At 42.3% G+C, this 13,589-nt stretch overlaps 1 protein-coding gene across 2 annotated transcripts in view; it reads left to right on the top strand.

The window, feature by feature from the left end:
* Positions 1–6,351, top strand: part of LOC147693550 (sodium-dependent proline transporter-like) — a 323,414-nt gene extending 317,063 nt beyond the window's left edge. For both annotated transcript variants that reach the window (XM_086933770.1, XM_086933771.1), the window contains exons 14-15: positions 1,244–1,417; positions 4,548–6,351. In XM_086933770.1, the coding sequence (XP_086789896.1) occupies positions 1,244–1,417; positions 4,548–4,703 (330 nt within the window). In that variant the 3' untranslated portion in view covers positions 4,704–6,351. The remainder of the gene's footprint in view (positions 1–1,243; positions 1,418–4,547) is intronic.
* Positions 6,352–13,589: the final 7,238 nt, after the last annotated feature.

Genomic DNA, 13,589 nt, shown 5'->3' with positions numbered 1-13,589 from the left:
GCAGAGTACGTTAAGCGAAGTTGTCTAAGAGCATCTGATTATATAGGTGTGCAACTCACCACCTTGCATCTACAGGAAAACAATAACGACATATTCAAAACAAGAAGGTGCTAAGGAGTGTGACTAGGCCAGGCTGGAATGACTACAACACTGAGGTTTCCCCTATTTTAATAAAGCATTCATTAAAGCAAGAGAATTGTTAAGGAAAAGTAAAATGTAAGAAGGACACAGTTAAAAAAATTAAAAAACTACAGGTTTGTAGTTCTGTCTTAATCTTGGACAAGTGGGTAGGAGACAGGTGAAGTTTCAGCTGTTAATGAGACATATTGGGGTGTGATGTGAATAGTTATCAAGGACAGAAGACATGATGCCTGGGCAGTGGGGCTTATTATACTGTTCTCATCTAAGGCCCATGTGAAAAATGCATTTTGTATTGAAATATGGAAAAACAACAATTATTTTAAAGAAATATATAAAATAACTGCAGGGAAAAGGCAGATGAATGTCTCAAACTACTCTTCTGCAGCTCAAAAAGGCTTTTCAGAATACTTTTGTGGCACTCTGCATGGTTCACAGGAGTGTGAATCATAGGGACCTCCACTGATAAGTGCTCTTCTATCAGCTTATGTTCCCAGTAGGGGTTTAAGATCCTCGAGCCTAGGTCTCTTGAGGGTGCCGCGTGTTCACAGATCCAGATGGGGTGGCAGATCGTGCCTTATCTGTCCCCCAAACTTTGGAATTCTCTGCCAAGGGAATTAAGGATGGAGATTCAGTTCAGGAAGATGATCAAACCATGGCTCTACCCTCATTAGTTTAACTTAAGCTTCAGCTCTAGACGATTGAGGGTGCACACTCGACTCACTTAGCGCTGGGAAGCCCCAGGGTAGCTAGACACTATAAATTTGCATAAGATCAGATAGCTGATGGAGAGGCTTGCTCCCTTTGTCTCCCACTGTCTGAGACTCCTGCTCTTCCCCACTCTAGTTTTTGTGACATGGATTTTGTAGCATAGGGTATGTGATTTTGAAGAAGTGGTATCTTTGCTTCCAATAAGATCACACTGTCTTGTATTTCATAAAGGGGTTTAAATAAAGAGTGGGCTCAGTCTTAAAATTGCCTATCAGTATCAGCTTGCAAATCTATCTATTGTGAAACAATTATTGAATTAACAGAAGTGCACAAGAAGTATGCCGGCTTTTGATCCCGCATATTTTACCTCAAGATCTTGTCTCTTTTTTCATAGTTCATCCTCTTTTATATCTTCATGGAGATGTACAACACACCGCTGCACTACGGCTCGTACGAGTATCCGCGCTGGGGAAAAGCCCTGGGCATCTGCATGGGGGCACTCTGCTGTATACAGATTCCCATCTGGGCGGGAGTGGCCATCTTTAAGGAAACTGGAACCCTGACAGACGTAAGTACAGTATTCCTTCTGGAGCTTCTGATGAACTTGTGAACGGAGAGTAGTAGCTTGATACGACTACAGCAAAGCTGCTTAGACTGCAAGACATCGCTATAACTCTCTACTGGGCATTGTTAGTGTTCCGTCTGTCTTTCCGTCCCTCAGGTGATAGACTGAGGCAGGGTTGCATTCAATTTTTAGTGAACATCCAACACATTTGCTTATGCGCACTGAGATCGATGCATAATAGTGCTATCCTGGAGCAATTGTTGCATTCTTTACTCACCACAAGAGTCCTTGACCATGAGATCTGGCAGAATGTCTGGTGACACTAGCTCTGTCTGGGCTCATCTGATATCCTCTTAGGAAATCGGTCTTTCTTATTGCTCCTGTACTTGATAACCTTGGTGTGTGAATGCCTGTGCTGAAAGAAATCTGTTTTATCTCGGTTATTAGATCCTTCCTAACCTGAAATCACGTATCCTTCCCGGATGCTTCAATTCATTGCCTTACCTGCACTACAAGAATCTTTAATGTGGGAGAGATTTTTTTTATTAATGGCTGATCTCTGAAAGCCTAGATCAACACTTTAGTGTTAGAGCAGTATACTCTGGTGGTACTTTTTATTTATTTTTAAGCCTTAAATTCTAGGATGGCATCCGACCGATGGTGCGGCTCTGCACTTACACAAGTCTCTCTGAGGTTCTCCCAGCATGTTTGCAAGGAAGCCATAGGCTCCTTAAAATGCAGCCACTGTCTTTAGCTCAGTTTGCCGTTGTCAACTTGGATGGCTGAAAGCATTAGGGTCTGCCTGTTCAAGAGAGGGTCTCGTTACAGTCCTGCCCACATTTATGTAGCCTTTGACTATCTACGAAATTGAACTCCGTCGCTATCCTGGTGGACGTCTCTACTAATATGTCTCTGCAAACGTAACTGAAATATTCCTATTCTACTTTGGAAGGAATTTTGTGGTTTGGGGGGGGGGGGATCTGGGGCACCTCAAATCCATGGAGAACATCTGCAACCAACATCTCCTGCACTCGGGACTACACCTTGGGGCAGTGGTTCCCAACCTGTGGTTCAGGGACCCCTAGGGGTCAACAAAGCCTCCTCAGGGGGTCCATCACTGCTTAGAAAATTAACTAATATTAACAGATTAATAAAGTGTAAATACATATAGTGGCTAAATGTACAGTTGGACATTTTTAAATGTACTGGAAATGTCCAGTATTTGAAATTGGAGGCTAGAAATTAAATTGGTATCCTCCTATTGATTCGTGGGAGCAGTGAAGGTGCATCAAATAGAATATAGTATGGACGACGAGGGGCCTCAGTGGAATTTAGAAAAGCTCCAACCCTTCTACTAAAATCTGTTCTTTTAAAATCATATTTGTTTGCAAATTAAATGTATTATTATTTATGTATGTGGTTGATGGAATGCTTGTTCTGGATTTTTTGTGTATTGTTTTGTGGTTCAAATTATCGACAGTGTTTAATCCTGGGTTCCTGACTTCCAGTAACGACTCAGCGAAGGGGGGTCCCCAGATTCCAACAATGATTCAGTGAGGGTCCCGAGGCTCCAGTAATGATAAAGTCAGGGTCCACAGAAGACAAAAGTTTGGGAACCACTGCCTTGGGGATCTATAGAGCTTTCATGGAGAGTTGGCAGCATTACTGTAGGAAGGCTCATTCTCTACCACCTGCGGCAGCCACATCTGAATGTGCCTTGTAAGACGAGTGCTTCGAAGCATTTGTGTTTTGCAACAGGCAAAAAACTCAATCTACCTCTACCTTGCAGAGTCCTTTAAATAACTTTCATAAGGCAACCCCTTTTCCATATTGGCAACAATAGTAGTAAATGCTAAACATAGTAAAAACGTTGTCACTTTTTTTGAGCTTGTTGTGGATGGCATTGAGCTTACCCTACGCATAAAAAAATGCCATAAAAAGGTGAACTGGAGGAGGAGGACTGGGCGGAGGTATTAGCAAGTCCATGGGGGTGCAGCAATAGCAGCCACGCGCCTGTGTCTGATACAATTCAAATATTTACACAGTGTATTTTACCAGAGAGCGCTTGTGGAGGGCAGGAATGATTGTATCGATGTGGTTCGGAGGAGGGCGCCTTTTTGCAAACAGTCTGGAGTTGTCTCTCGCTACATAGATTTTGGAGGGGGGTGTTCTCCTGCCTGTCAGAAGTGTTGGGATGGGATGGGAGCTTCGCTGCACGCCGCGCTTGGCCCGGTTACATGTCATGGAGGTAGTTGGGGGCAATAGATATAAGCAACACCTCTTGTTGTTAGGTCTCACGTTGGCAAAGAGGGACATTGCCAGGGCTTGGAAGGCGCCCTCGGCTCAGACGTTGGCTGCAAGGAGGAATGGGATAGATTTTTGCATGGGACTTGAACAGCCGGTCTTCATTGCCAGGGGGTGTCCCCGTAAGCATTATAAGATTTGGAAAAGATGGGCAGACTACCGGGGACTAGATTTACATCCGCCGCTGGAAGGGGACGTTCACTTGACGGATTGATGGGCTCTGCAGGGTGGCTGATGGGCTCTGTGTATGGGTCCAGAGAAGTACTAAATATTCTATTGGGGCGTGGGCGCAATCGGGGGGAGGAGGGAGGGGTTTGATCTATTATGGTTTTTTCAAGTATATAAAAGTCAACGTAATTTTTTATTTTACAATTGATGTGTGCAGCAGTCTCTGGGTTGCGGAGCTATGCAACTTATGTGAACTGTGACAAATAAAACTTGTTTAAAAAAAAATTACAAAAATGTCATAAAACAGACATTTGAGGTGAGCAGATTTTGAGTGTCGGTAGTGTTGAAGATGTGTTCTATAGGAAGGAGCAGCTCTCCACCTAAATTCTGGAAGTACCCAACTTGCATAATTTATGCAGCACTCTCATATTGCAAGAGCATATATGCCTTTAACGAAAGAAAAATACAAATAATTCTATCTTTTATTATTTTTACCCAAACTGGTATTTTGCTATTATTTGGAGTTATTGCGCCAAATGTAGTGTCTTACTGTACTGGTCTTGTTGCCCCAAATACTGCAAAAGCTCATTGATGCCCCCTGCTGGCCTTTGGTGCAATATGAATAGATGTGTTTATAATTTTTTTCTTCTGTTTTCTTCAGAGGTTTAAGAAGTCCATTCGCCCTTTGAACTCTTGGCGTTCGGCCAGTGGCCAGCGAGGGGAACCCAGTGGGGTCATTGATGTGCCCTACACAGTGAACCTGACAGACCAAGACTTCAACAACCCAGATTGGCAGACAGGTAGCAGCGAAGCATGACCTTTATACCTCCATCGTATGGATCAGTGCCAGGGGTGTCGCCATTTGACTTATGGACTTTTTTAACAGCAGCCCCCATGGAATATGAGCAAAAATCCATTGAAACCTGGTGTCAACTGCAGTAAGGGAGGAAAGAACAGACCAGGAAGTGGCAGAACAGTAACACTCCTCTGTTACTAGTAGATGCCAAACAGCACTCAGATGCCATGTTGGTTACCCGAGGAATGACCCACCAAGAAGTAGTTGAACCAGAACAATTCTGTGATATTTAATGGCTACCATGTTTGCTGCTGGAAGGAGAAGTCAACCCGAAGTGACAGAACAGAAACAATCCAATGATCCTGCTGGACATCACTTGCCTGCCATATTTGTTACAGGAAGGATGAGTCAACCAAGAAGTGGCAGAACAGAAACAATCCAGTGATCCTGCTGGACATCACTTGGCTGCCATGTTTGATACTGGAAGGATGAATCAACCACAAAGTGGCAGAACAGAAGCAATCCAATGATCCTGCTGGACATCACTTGGCTGCCATGTTTGTTACCGGAAGGATGAGTCAACCAGGAAGTGGCAGAACAGAAGCAATCCAATGACCCTGCTGGGCATCACTTGCCTGCCATATTTGTTACAGGATGGATGAGTCAACCAAGAAGTGGCAGAACAGAAACAATCCAGTGATCCTGCTGGACATCACTTGGCTGCCATGTTTGATACTGGAAGGATGAATCAACCACAAAGTGGCAGAACAGAAGCAATCCAATGATCCTGCTGGACATCACTTGGCTGCCATGTTTGTTACCGGAAGGATGAGTCAACCAGGAAGTGGCAGAACAGAAGCAATCCAATGACCCTGCTGGGCATCACTTGCCTGCCATATTTGTTACAGGATGGATGAGTCAACCAAGAAGTGGCAGAACAGAAACAATCCAGTGATCCTGCTGGACATCACTTGGCTGCCATGTTTGATACTGGAAGGATGAATCAACCACAAAGTTGCAGAACAGAAGCAATCCAATGACCCTGCTGGACATCACTTGGCTGCCATGTTTGTTACTGGCAGGATGAGTCAACCAGGAAGTGGCAGAACAGAAGCAATCCAATGATCCTGCTGGACATCACTTGGCTGCCATGTTTGTTACTGGAAGACTGAGTCAACCAGGAAGTGGCAGAACAGAAACAATCCAACCACCCTGCTTGAGATTACTTCACTGCCATATTTGTTACTGGAAGGATAAATCGACCAGAAAGTTGCAGAACAGAAACAATTCAATGATCCTGCTGGACATCACTTGGCTCCCATGCTTGTTTGTGGAAGGTTGTCCCAACCAGGAACTTTCAGAACCGGAACAATCCCATACTGCTGCTGCTCAACACTGTGTTTGGTACTGCACTGACTCTAAACTAAATGTCCACCTCATGCAAAGATGTGGAAAAGGTGCCATAGGTATTTCTGGAACCAAGTGAAAGTGCACAGCAGAGACATATGTGTTTAAAAAGGGAAAAGAGTATACTCTTCAAAGCTTACCAGATGCATTCCTCATTTTTCGCTGATTACTTCATCATTGTCTTTCTGGTGGTGCTTTATGTTACCATGTACAGCACTCAATGCAAGGGTTCATAGCTTTTCATAAAGTGCCTACAATCCGAGCTTGTCTTAGATTATTTTGTTTGTTACTTATAGATTTTCAGACTGTCTAGCAGTTTGCAGGTGTGTTACAGAACAATTTCCAGTCTGCTCTCGGTCTGACAGAATAGTGCAGGAGAAGGCTCTGTTTGATGTCTGAAGCATTCCAAAGACCCTCTTCCTTTCGATGTCTGAAAGAATTCTTTAAGGCCATCAGGCCTTTAAAAATGTACAGGACGCCTTTTCTGGGTATGCGGGTACCGCTAAAGGAGCACATTATTCTTATTTTAGAAATAGCAATAGCCATGTCTGTGTAGAACTATATTTAAAATTGGTGGCTCACAAACTACTGAATTGGTATTTGAAACCATTTTTGATAGCCAAGAATTGATAGATGAAAATACTGCCTAACATTATAAATACTGGAATTTCCTCTCTGCAGTATACATTGTATTTACAATGTGGATCACCCATATGCAAATCTGTGTGTATATGTGTATATATATATATATGTGTGTATATATATATATATATATGTGTGTGTATATATATATATATATATATATATATATATATATATCACAGCTACAAACGATCCACGAATCCTTAATTCGTAAAGAAAGCAGCACACTCAGGGGGTAGTTCCACATAGATTTAATGAGGGAACTTACAGCATACGACGCGTTTCGCCAGAGGGCTTCGTCAAGATATGCAAAGAGTAAGGCGTTTCAACTCATTATAAATCAACAAAAAAATCTCTTACTTCCGCTATTACAATGGTAAGCAAAGAAGGACTATATACATGGTTACAAATGGAACCGCCATGTTGGAGAGATGTATCCTCACACTGTTATATACAGATAAACAATCAATATACGCAATCAATATACATATGTACATGAAATGCAGCAACCCTAATGCATATTAGAGGGTTGCAAAGTTAATCAAGCCCGGAATGGGCGTAATAAGTCCTTCTATCCTGATAACGCCCAAGATGGGCATAACAAATGAACAGGTGTTTTGTACAATGGATAGGGTGTTAGCAAAATACACTATACTCTGAGATGCAGGGAACCAAATGGCACACGTAAATACATATATACATATATACATAAGCTGCGAGTAGCAGTACTCGACATAATCTAGCTGCATGGCACGGAATTCTGTAAACACAGAGGACACACCCTCAAAGACATGGCAGAATTGGCAGGCCTAAATCTAGCCCTGGATGGGCCTGTGTACTACACCTGTACAAAAGAAATAACCAAATAAAATGGGATGTAAGAACAAATTCTAGATATAAATAACAGTCATGTAATCCTAAAACCAGAAATACGAATAACAAATATGGACTGTAAAGACAAAATAGAGAATACAGTGCGAATGCCAATATTAGTCTCCATCATAAATGCATGCAGATTAACCCAAATGGACTGAAAGTTCTTCGTGCATATTAAGACCTTTGGGGTATTTACTCTGCAAGTCGATGATGTATCTCGACTCCAGCCTTCTAAGTTTGAGAAGGCGGTCGCCACCCCTGATGTTCACTGCTACACTATCGAGACAACAATAAGCTAACAGGTCCCTGTTGCTATTATGTTTCTTTTCAAAGTGCCTCGCTACAGGGTAGGTGGCGTCTCTTTTGGCAATGGCACGCATGTGTTCTAAAATTCTCAATTTAACTGCATTGGTGGTGCTCCCAATGTAGTTTAAGCCGCAAGGGCAAGTGAGGCAGTAGATGACATATGCTGTAGAGCACGTGAGAAATTTAGTGATCTTTTTGGGTGCGGGGAGACCTGGAATTTTAAAAGCAAGCGTCCGCTTGCTATATTTGCAGTCCTTGCACCGGCCACATGGGTAGAAGCCTTTGAGTGCCGGTAATTGGGCTTTATTTTCAGGAACTGAATAGTGACTCGAAACCAACTGGTCTCTGAGCGATCTGGCTTTCCTAAACGTTACAAGAGGATTGCTGGGCAAGTCAGCTTTAATGATGTTGTCTGACATTAAGATGTTCCAATTCTTTTTAAGTATCTTTTTGACTTGGCCAGCATTGCGGGAAAAGGTGGTAATGAGGCGAAATGCCCCATTGATGGATTTACCTGTTTTCTTAGGTTCTAACAGTGTTTTCCTCTGCATCTTATTGGCTCTGTCAAGAGCCCTGGTTAACACCTTTTCACTATATCCCCTTATCCTGAATCTTTGAAGACTAGCATCCGCTGCCTTCTTAAAATCCTCTTGATTGGAGTTATTCCGTCTAAGCCTTAGAAGTTCTCCATAAGGGATGCTTTCTACCAATTGGCGTGGGTGGCTGCTAGTGGCGAAGAGGGTGGAATTACCTGCCGTCTCTTTCCTAAATAGTTTAGTTTGCACCATTCCCTTGTCATCTATATATACAGTGAGATCGAGGTAGTTTACAGAAGTCCTGCTTATATGACCTGAAAACTTTAAGTTCATGTCATTGATGTTGAGTAAGTCTATGAACGACATGGCAGTGTCTATGGGACTTTCAAGGATGATAAACAAATCATCGATATATCGATGCCATCCAATTATTCTGTCATGCCACTCTGGATTGGTGGTTCTCCAGGGAGCTTGCTCCTCCCACCAACCTACAAAGAGGTTAGCGAAGCTTGGAGCGGAGCAAGCTCCCATGGCAACTCCAGAGATCTGCCTGTAAAGCTGCTTGCTGAAAAGAAAAATATTATTTTTCAAGCTGAAAGTCATAAAATCAAGCAACATCTTATTATGTTCATAGTAACACGCAAGACGTTTATCCAGAAAACTCGCCATGGATCTCAACCCATCGTCATGAGCTATACATGTGTATAGACTGGCGATGTCTAATACCATCATGCAATAAGTGTCTTTCCATACAATGTTGTCCATCAAAGTCAAAAAATGTTTGGTGTCTCTAAGGTAAGAGGGCAATGACATAACCAAAGGTGAAAGGAATGAATCCACATAAATGGAGAGGTTTTCAGTGAGACTACCGTTGGAGGCGACAATGGGCCTTCCCGGAGGATTGGACATGTCCTTATGTACCTTGGGAAGGTAATAAAACGTTGGAATCACAGGGCTTAGACAACGCAGAAACAAGTCATTGCCCTCTTACCTTAGAGACACCAAACATTTTTTGACTTTGATGGACAACATTGTATGGAAAGACACTTATTGCATGATGGTATTAGACATCGCCAGTCTATACACATGTATAGCTCATGACGATGGGTTGAGATCCATGGCGAGTTTTCTGGATAAACGTCTTGCGTGTTACTATGAACATAATAAGATGTTGCTTGATTTTATGACTTTCAGCTTGAAAAATAATATTTTTCTTTTCAGCAAGCAGCTTTACAGGCAGATCTCTGGAGTTGCCATGGGAGCTTGCTCCGCTCCAAGCTTCGCTAACCTCTTTGTAGGTTGGTGGGAGGAGCAAGCTCCCTGGAGAACCACCAATCCAGAGTGGCATGACAGAATAATTGGATGGCATCGATATATCGATGATTTGTTTATCATCCTTGAAAGTCCCATAGACACTGCCATGTCGTTCATAGACTTACTCAACATCAATGACATGAACTTAAAGTTTTCAGGTCATATAAGCAGGACTTCTGTAAACTACCTCGATCTCACTGTATATATAGATGACAAGGGAATGGTGCAAACTAAACTATTTAGGAAAGAGACGGCAGGTAATTCCACCCTCTTCGCCACTAGCAGCCACCCACGCCAATTGGTAGAAAGCATCCCTTATGGAGAACTTCTAAGGCTTAGACGGAATAACTCCAATCAAGAGGATTTTAAGAAGGCAGCGGATGCTAGTCTTCAAAGATTCAGGATAAGGGGATATAGTGAAAAGGTGTTAACCAGGGCTCTTGACAGAGCCAATAAGATGCAGAGGAAAACACTGTTAGAACCTAAGAAAACAGGTAAATCCATCAATGGGGCATTTCGCCTCATTACCACCTTTTCCCGCAATGCTGGCCAAGTCAAAAAGATACTTAAAAAGAATTGGAACATCTTAATGTCAGACAACATCATTAAAGCTGACTTGCCCAGCAATCCTCTTGTAACGTTTAGGAAAGCCAGATCGCTCAGAGACCAGTTGGTTTCGAGTCACTATTCAGTTCCTGAAAATAAAGCCCAATTACCGGCACTCAAAGGCTTCTACCCATGTGGCCGGTGCAAGGCCTGCAAATATAGCAAGCGGACGCTTGCTTTTAAAATTCCAGGTCTCCCCGCACCCAAAAATATCACTAAATTTCTCACGTGCTCTACAGCATATGTCATCTACTGCCTCACTTGCCCTTGCGGCTTAAACTACATTGGGAGCACCACCAATGCAGTTAAATTGAGAATTTTAGAACACATGCGTGCCATTGCCAAAAGAGACGCCACCTACCCTGTAGCGAGGCACTTTGAAAAGAAACATAATAGCAACAGGGACCTGTTAGCTTATTGTTGTCTCGATAGTGTAGCAGTGAACATCAGGGGTGGCGACCGCCTTCTCAAACTTAGAAGGCTGGAGTCGAGATACATCATCGACTTGCAGAGTAAATACCCCAAAGGTCTTAATATGCACGAAGAACTTTCAGTCCACTTGGGTTAATCTGCATGCATTTATGATGGAGACTAATATTGGCATTCGCACTGTATTCTCTATTTTGTCTTTACAGTCCATATTTGTTATTCGTATTTCTGGTTTTAGGATTACATGACTGTTATTTATATCTAGAATTTGTTCTTACATCCCATTTTATTTGGTTATTTCTTTTGTACAGGTGTAGTACACAGGCCCATCCAGGGCTAGATTTAGGCCTGCCAATTCTGCCATGTCTTTGAGGGTGTGTCCTCTGTGTTTACAGAATTCCGTGCCATGCAGCTAGATTATGTCGAGTACTGCTACTCGCAGCTTATGTATATATGTATATATGTATTTACGTGTGCCATTTGGTTCCCTGCATCTCAGAGTATAGTGTATTTTGCTAACACCCTATCCATTGTACAAAACACCTGTTCATTTGTTATGCCCATCTTGGGCGTTATCAGGATAGAAGGACTTATTACGCCCATTCCGGGCTTGATTAACTTTGCAACCCTCTAATATGCATTAGGGTTGCTGCATTTCATGTACATATGTATATTGATTGCGTATATTGATTGTTTATCTGTATATAACAGTGTGAGGATACATCTCTCCAACATGGCGGTTCCATTTGTAACCATGTATATAGTCCTTCTTTGCTTACCATTGTAATAGCGGAAGTAAGAGATTTTTTTGTTGATTTATAATGAGTTGAAACGCCTTACTCTTTGCATATCTTGACGAAGCCCTCTGGCGAAACGCGTCGTATGCTGTAAGTTCCCTCATTAAATCTATGTGGAACTACCCCCTGAGTGTGCTGCTTTCTTTACGAATTAAGGATTCGTGGATCGTTTGTAGCTGTGATAAATACAACGGGTACACCCCCGTTTTGGCGTGCACCCGCTCACGAGTGCAACCGGCTGGTGTTTGGAGCATTTGATATATATATATATATATATATATATATATATATATATATATATATATATATATAGATATATATATATATATATATATATATATAGATATGTGTGTGTGTGTGTGATATATTGTATATGTATATATTCCAATTCCTCAATAGAAATTAGACACTAACACAGGGGCTTATCTACAAATTTTCTTTTGCATTTATTATTTCGCTGTAACACGTTTCAGCATCTTTGCCTTGCTCACACAACCAATATATATATATATAATGTATTTGTGGGGGGAGACCCCCCACACCTCTGAACTTACCTTGAATGCATGGTAAAGGCATACGTTGTAAAAGCATATGCTTGGTAAAAAAATGTGTGGTAAAGGTACAATGCGGTAAAACCCTTGTTGTAAAGGCTGTATCCCAAAAAGTAGCTGGAACCGTGGTGGGGGTTGATCTGTCTTTGTTCGGACGGACTGAGGTGAAGCAGCTGAGTCTGGTCTGGTTGGTTGCGGCATAGCCGAAACTGAGTTACATGTGGTTAGTCGCTTCCTATAATAATACATATGAATATTAAAAAAGCTCATAATTCTAACCCAGTTGAGATCCCAGTGGATAAAATTGACTCCTTCACTTAGAGCAGCCCATATTCTTTCTCTGTTGAAGTGACCCTTTTCAAGTTTGGAATTGTAGGTCTAGTTGTGTCCCTGGAGGCCCGGCAGTGCCGAACTGCTTCTCTTGCTGTGTTTCTTCCCATTGGGAGGGACCATGGTGTAGCATTTGGGGCTGGATTGGTACTTCTAGACACCGGAGACACACTGTGAGTTTTAGAGTCCCTGCCTGAACTTGAGGGAACCTCTGATTGGCCATTCAGACCCCTCACCCTAATCTCTCTGAAATAAATGCTTTTTCGCCTGACTCCCTTCGCAACGTATAAAAAACATATTGCAAATAAATACATCTGGTTGAAAGTAGTGATGGTCTTTTCCATAGACTTCCAGAAAGAACTTCTTTTTCCGGCTTAAAAACTTTTATCAACAGAGTTTTATTTATTTTTTAATGTAGAATCATAGGCACCGGCTGCCCTGGCAGCGAGTGCCGTGCGCGCTGTAGTCGGTCTCCTGACCCACGATGCTCGCTCTCAATAGTGCTCTTGGTCTTTTCACTTGACCTCCGCTTCTACCTTTCTTCTTATGGTTTTACCTTCCCGGCACCTGTATTTTATTGTTTTATTTCTCATGCTCATAAAGCACTTCTCTGCCTCCCTGGCTCTCGGTTTCTCGTTGCAATAACTGTTGAGGCCAGCCAGGTCTAGAGTTGGTGAGTCAGAAGGATGAAATGCCTCCAGCCACCTGCTCCGAAACCACATCAATGGTTCTGCCAAGAGAACCAAAAGTACAGTAAACAATGATTAAGCAAGTGGCGGCTCCCAAAACATTGGGCTCCACATCGAATTTATACCTGCTACATCTGACCTATAATGAGTAATATAGGTACATATATCAAAGCATTCTCCATCTAAAGAAATAACGCTGCACTCTTGAGAGGATAGTTAATCTTCAATCTATTAACTATGTACAAATCGCAATTACACCAACACCAACGCGTTTCAACCCCACCGGGTCTTGTTCACAGTATTGTGTGTCCCTCGTTGCTTTCTATTATTTATACCCATCTCCCATATGTTCCATTATGAGGCATGGACTGCTTTGATGAGACATATCATAGCATATACAAGTATATAGGCATTACATATATTG

Source organism: Lissotriton vulgaris, chromosome 8 (genome assembly GCF_964263255.1).
Source record: "Lissotriton vulgaris chromosome 8, aLisVul1.2, whole genome shotgun sequence".
Lineage (NCBI taxonomy): Eukaryota > Metazoa > Chordata > Amphibia > Caudata > Salamandridae > Lissotriton > Lissotriton vulgaris.
The sequence above is the reverse complement of the archived record's forward strand: the minus strand, read 5'-3'. Positions and strand labels throughout refer to the sequence as shown.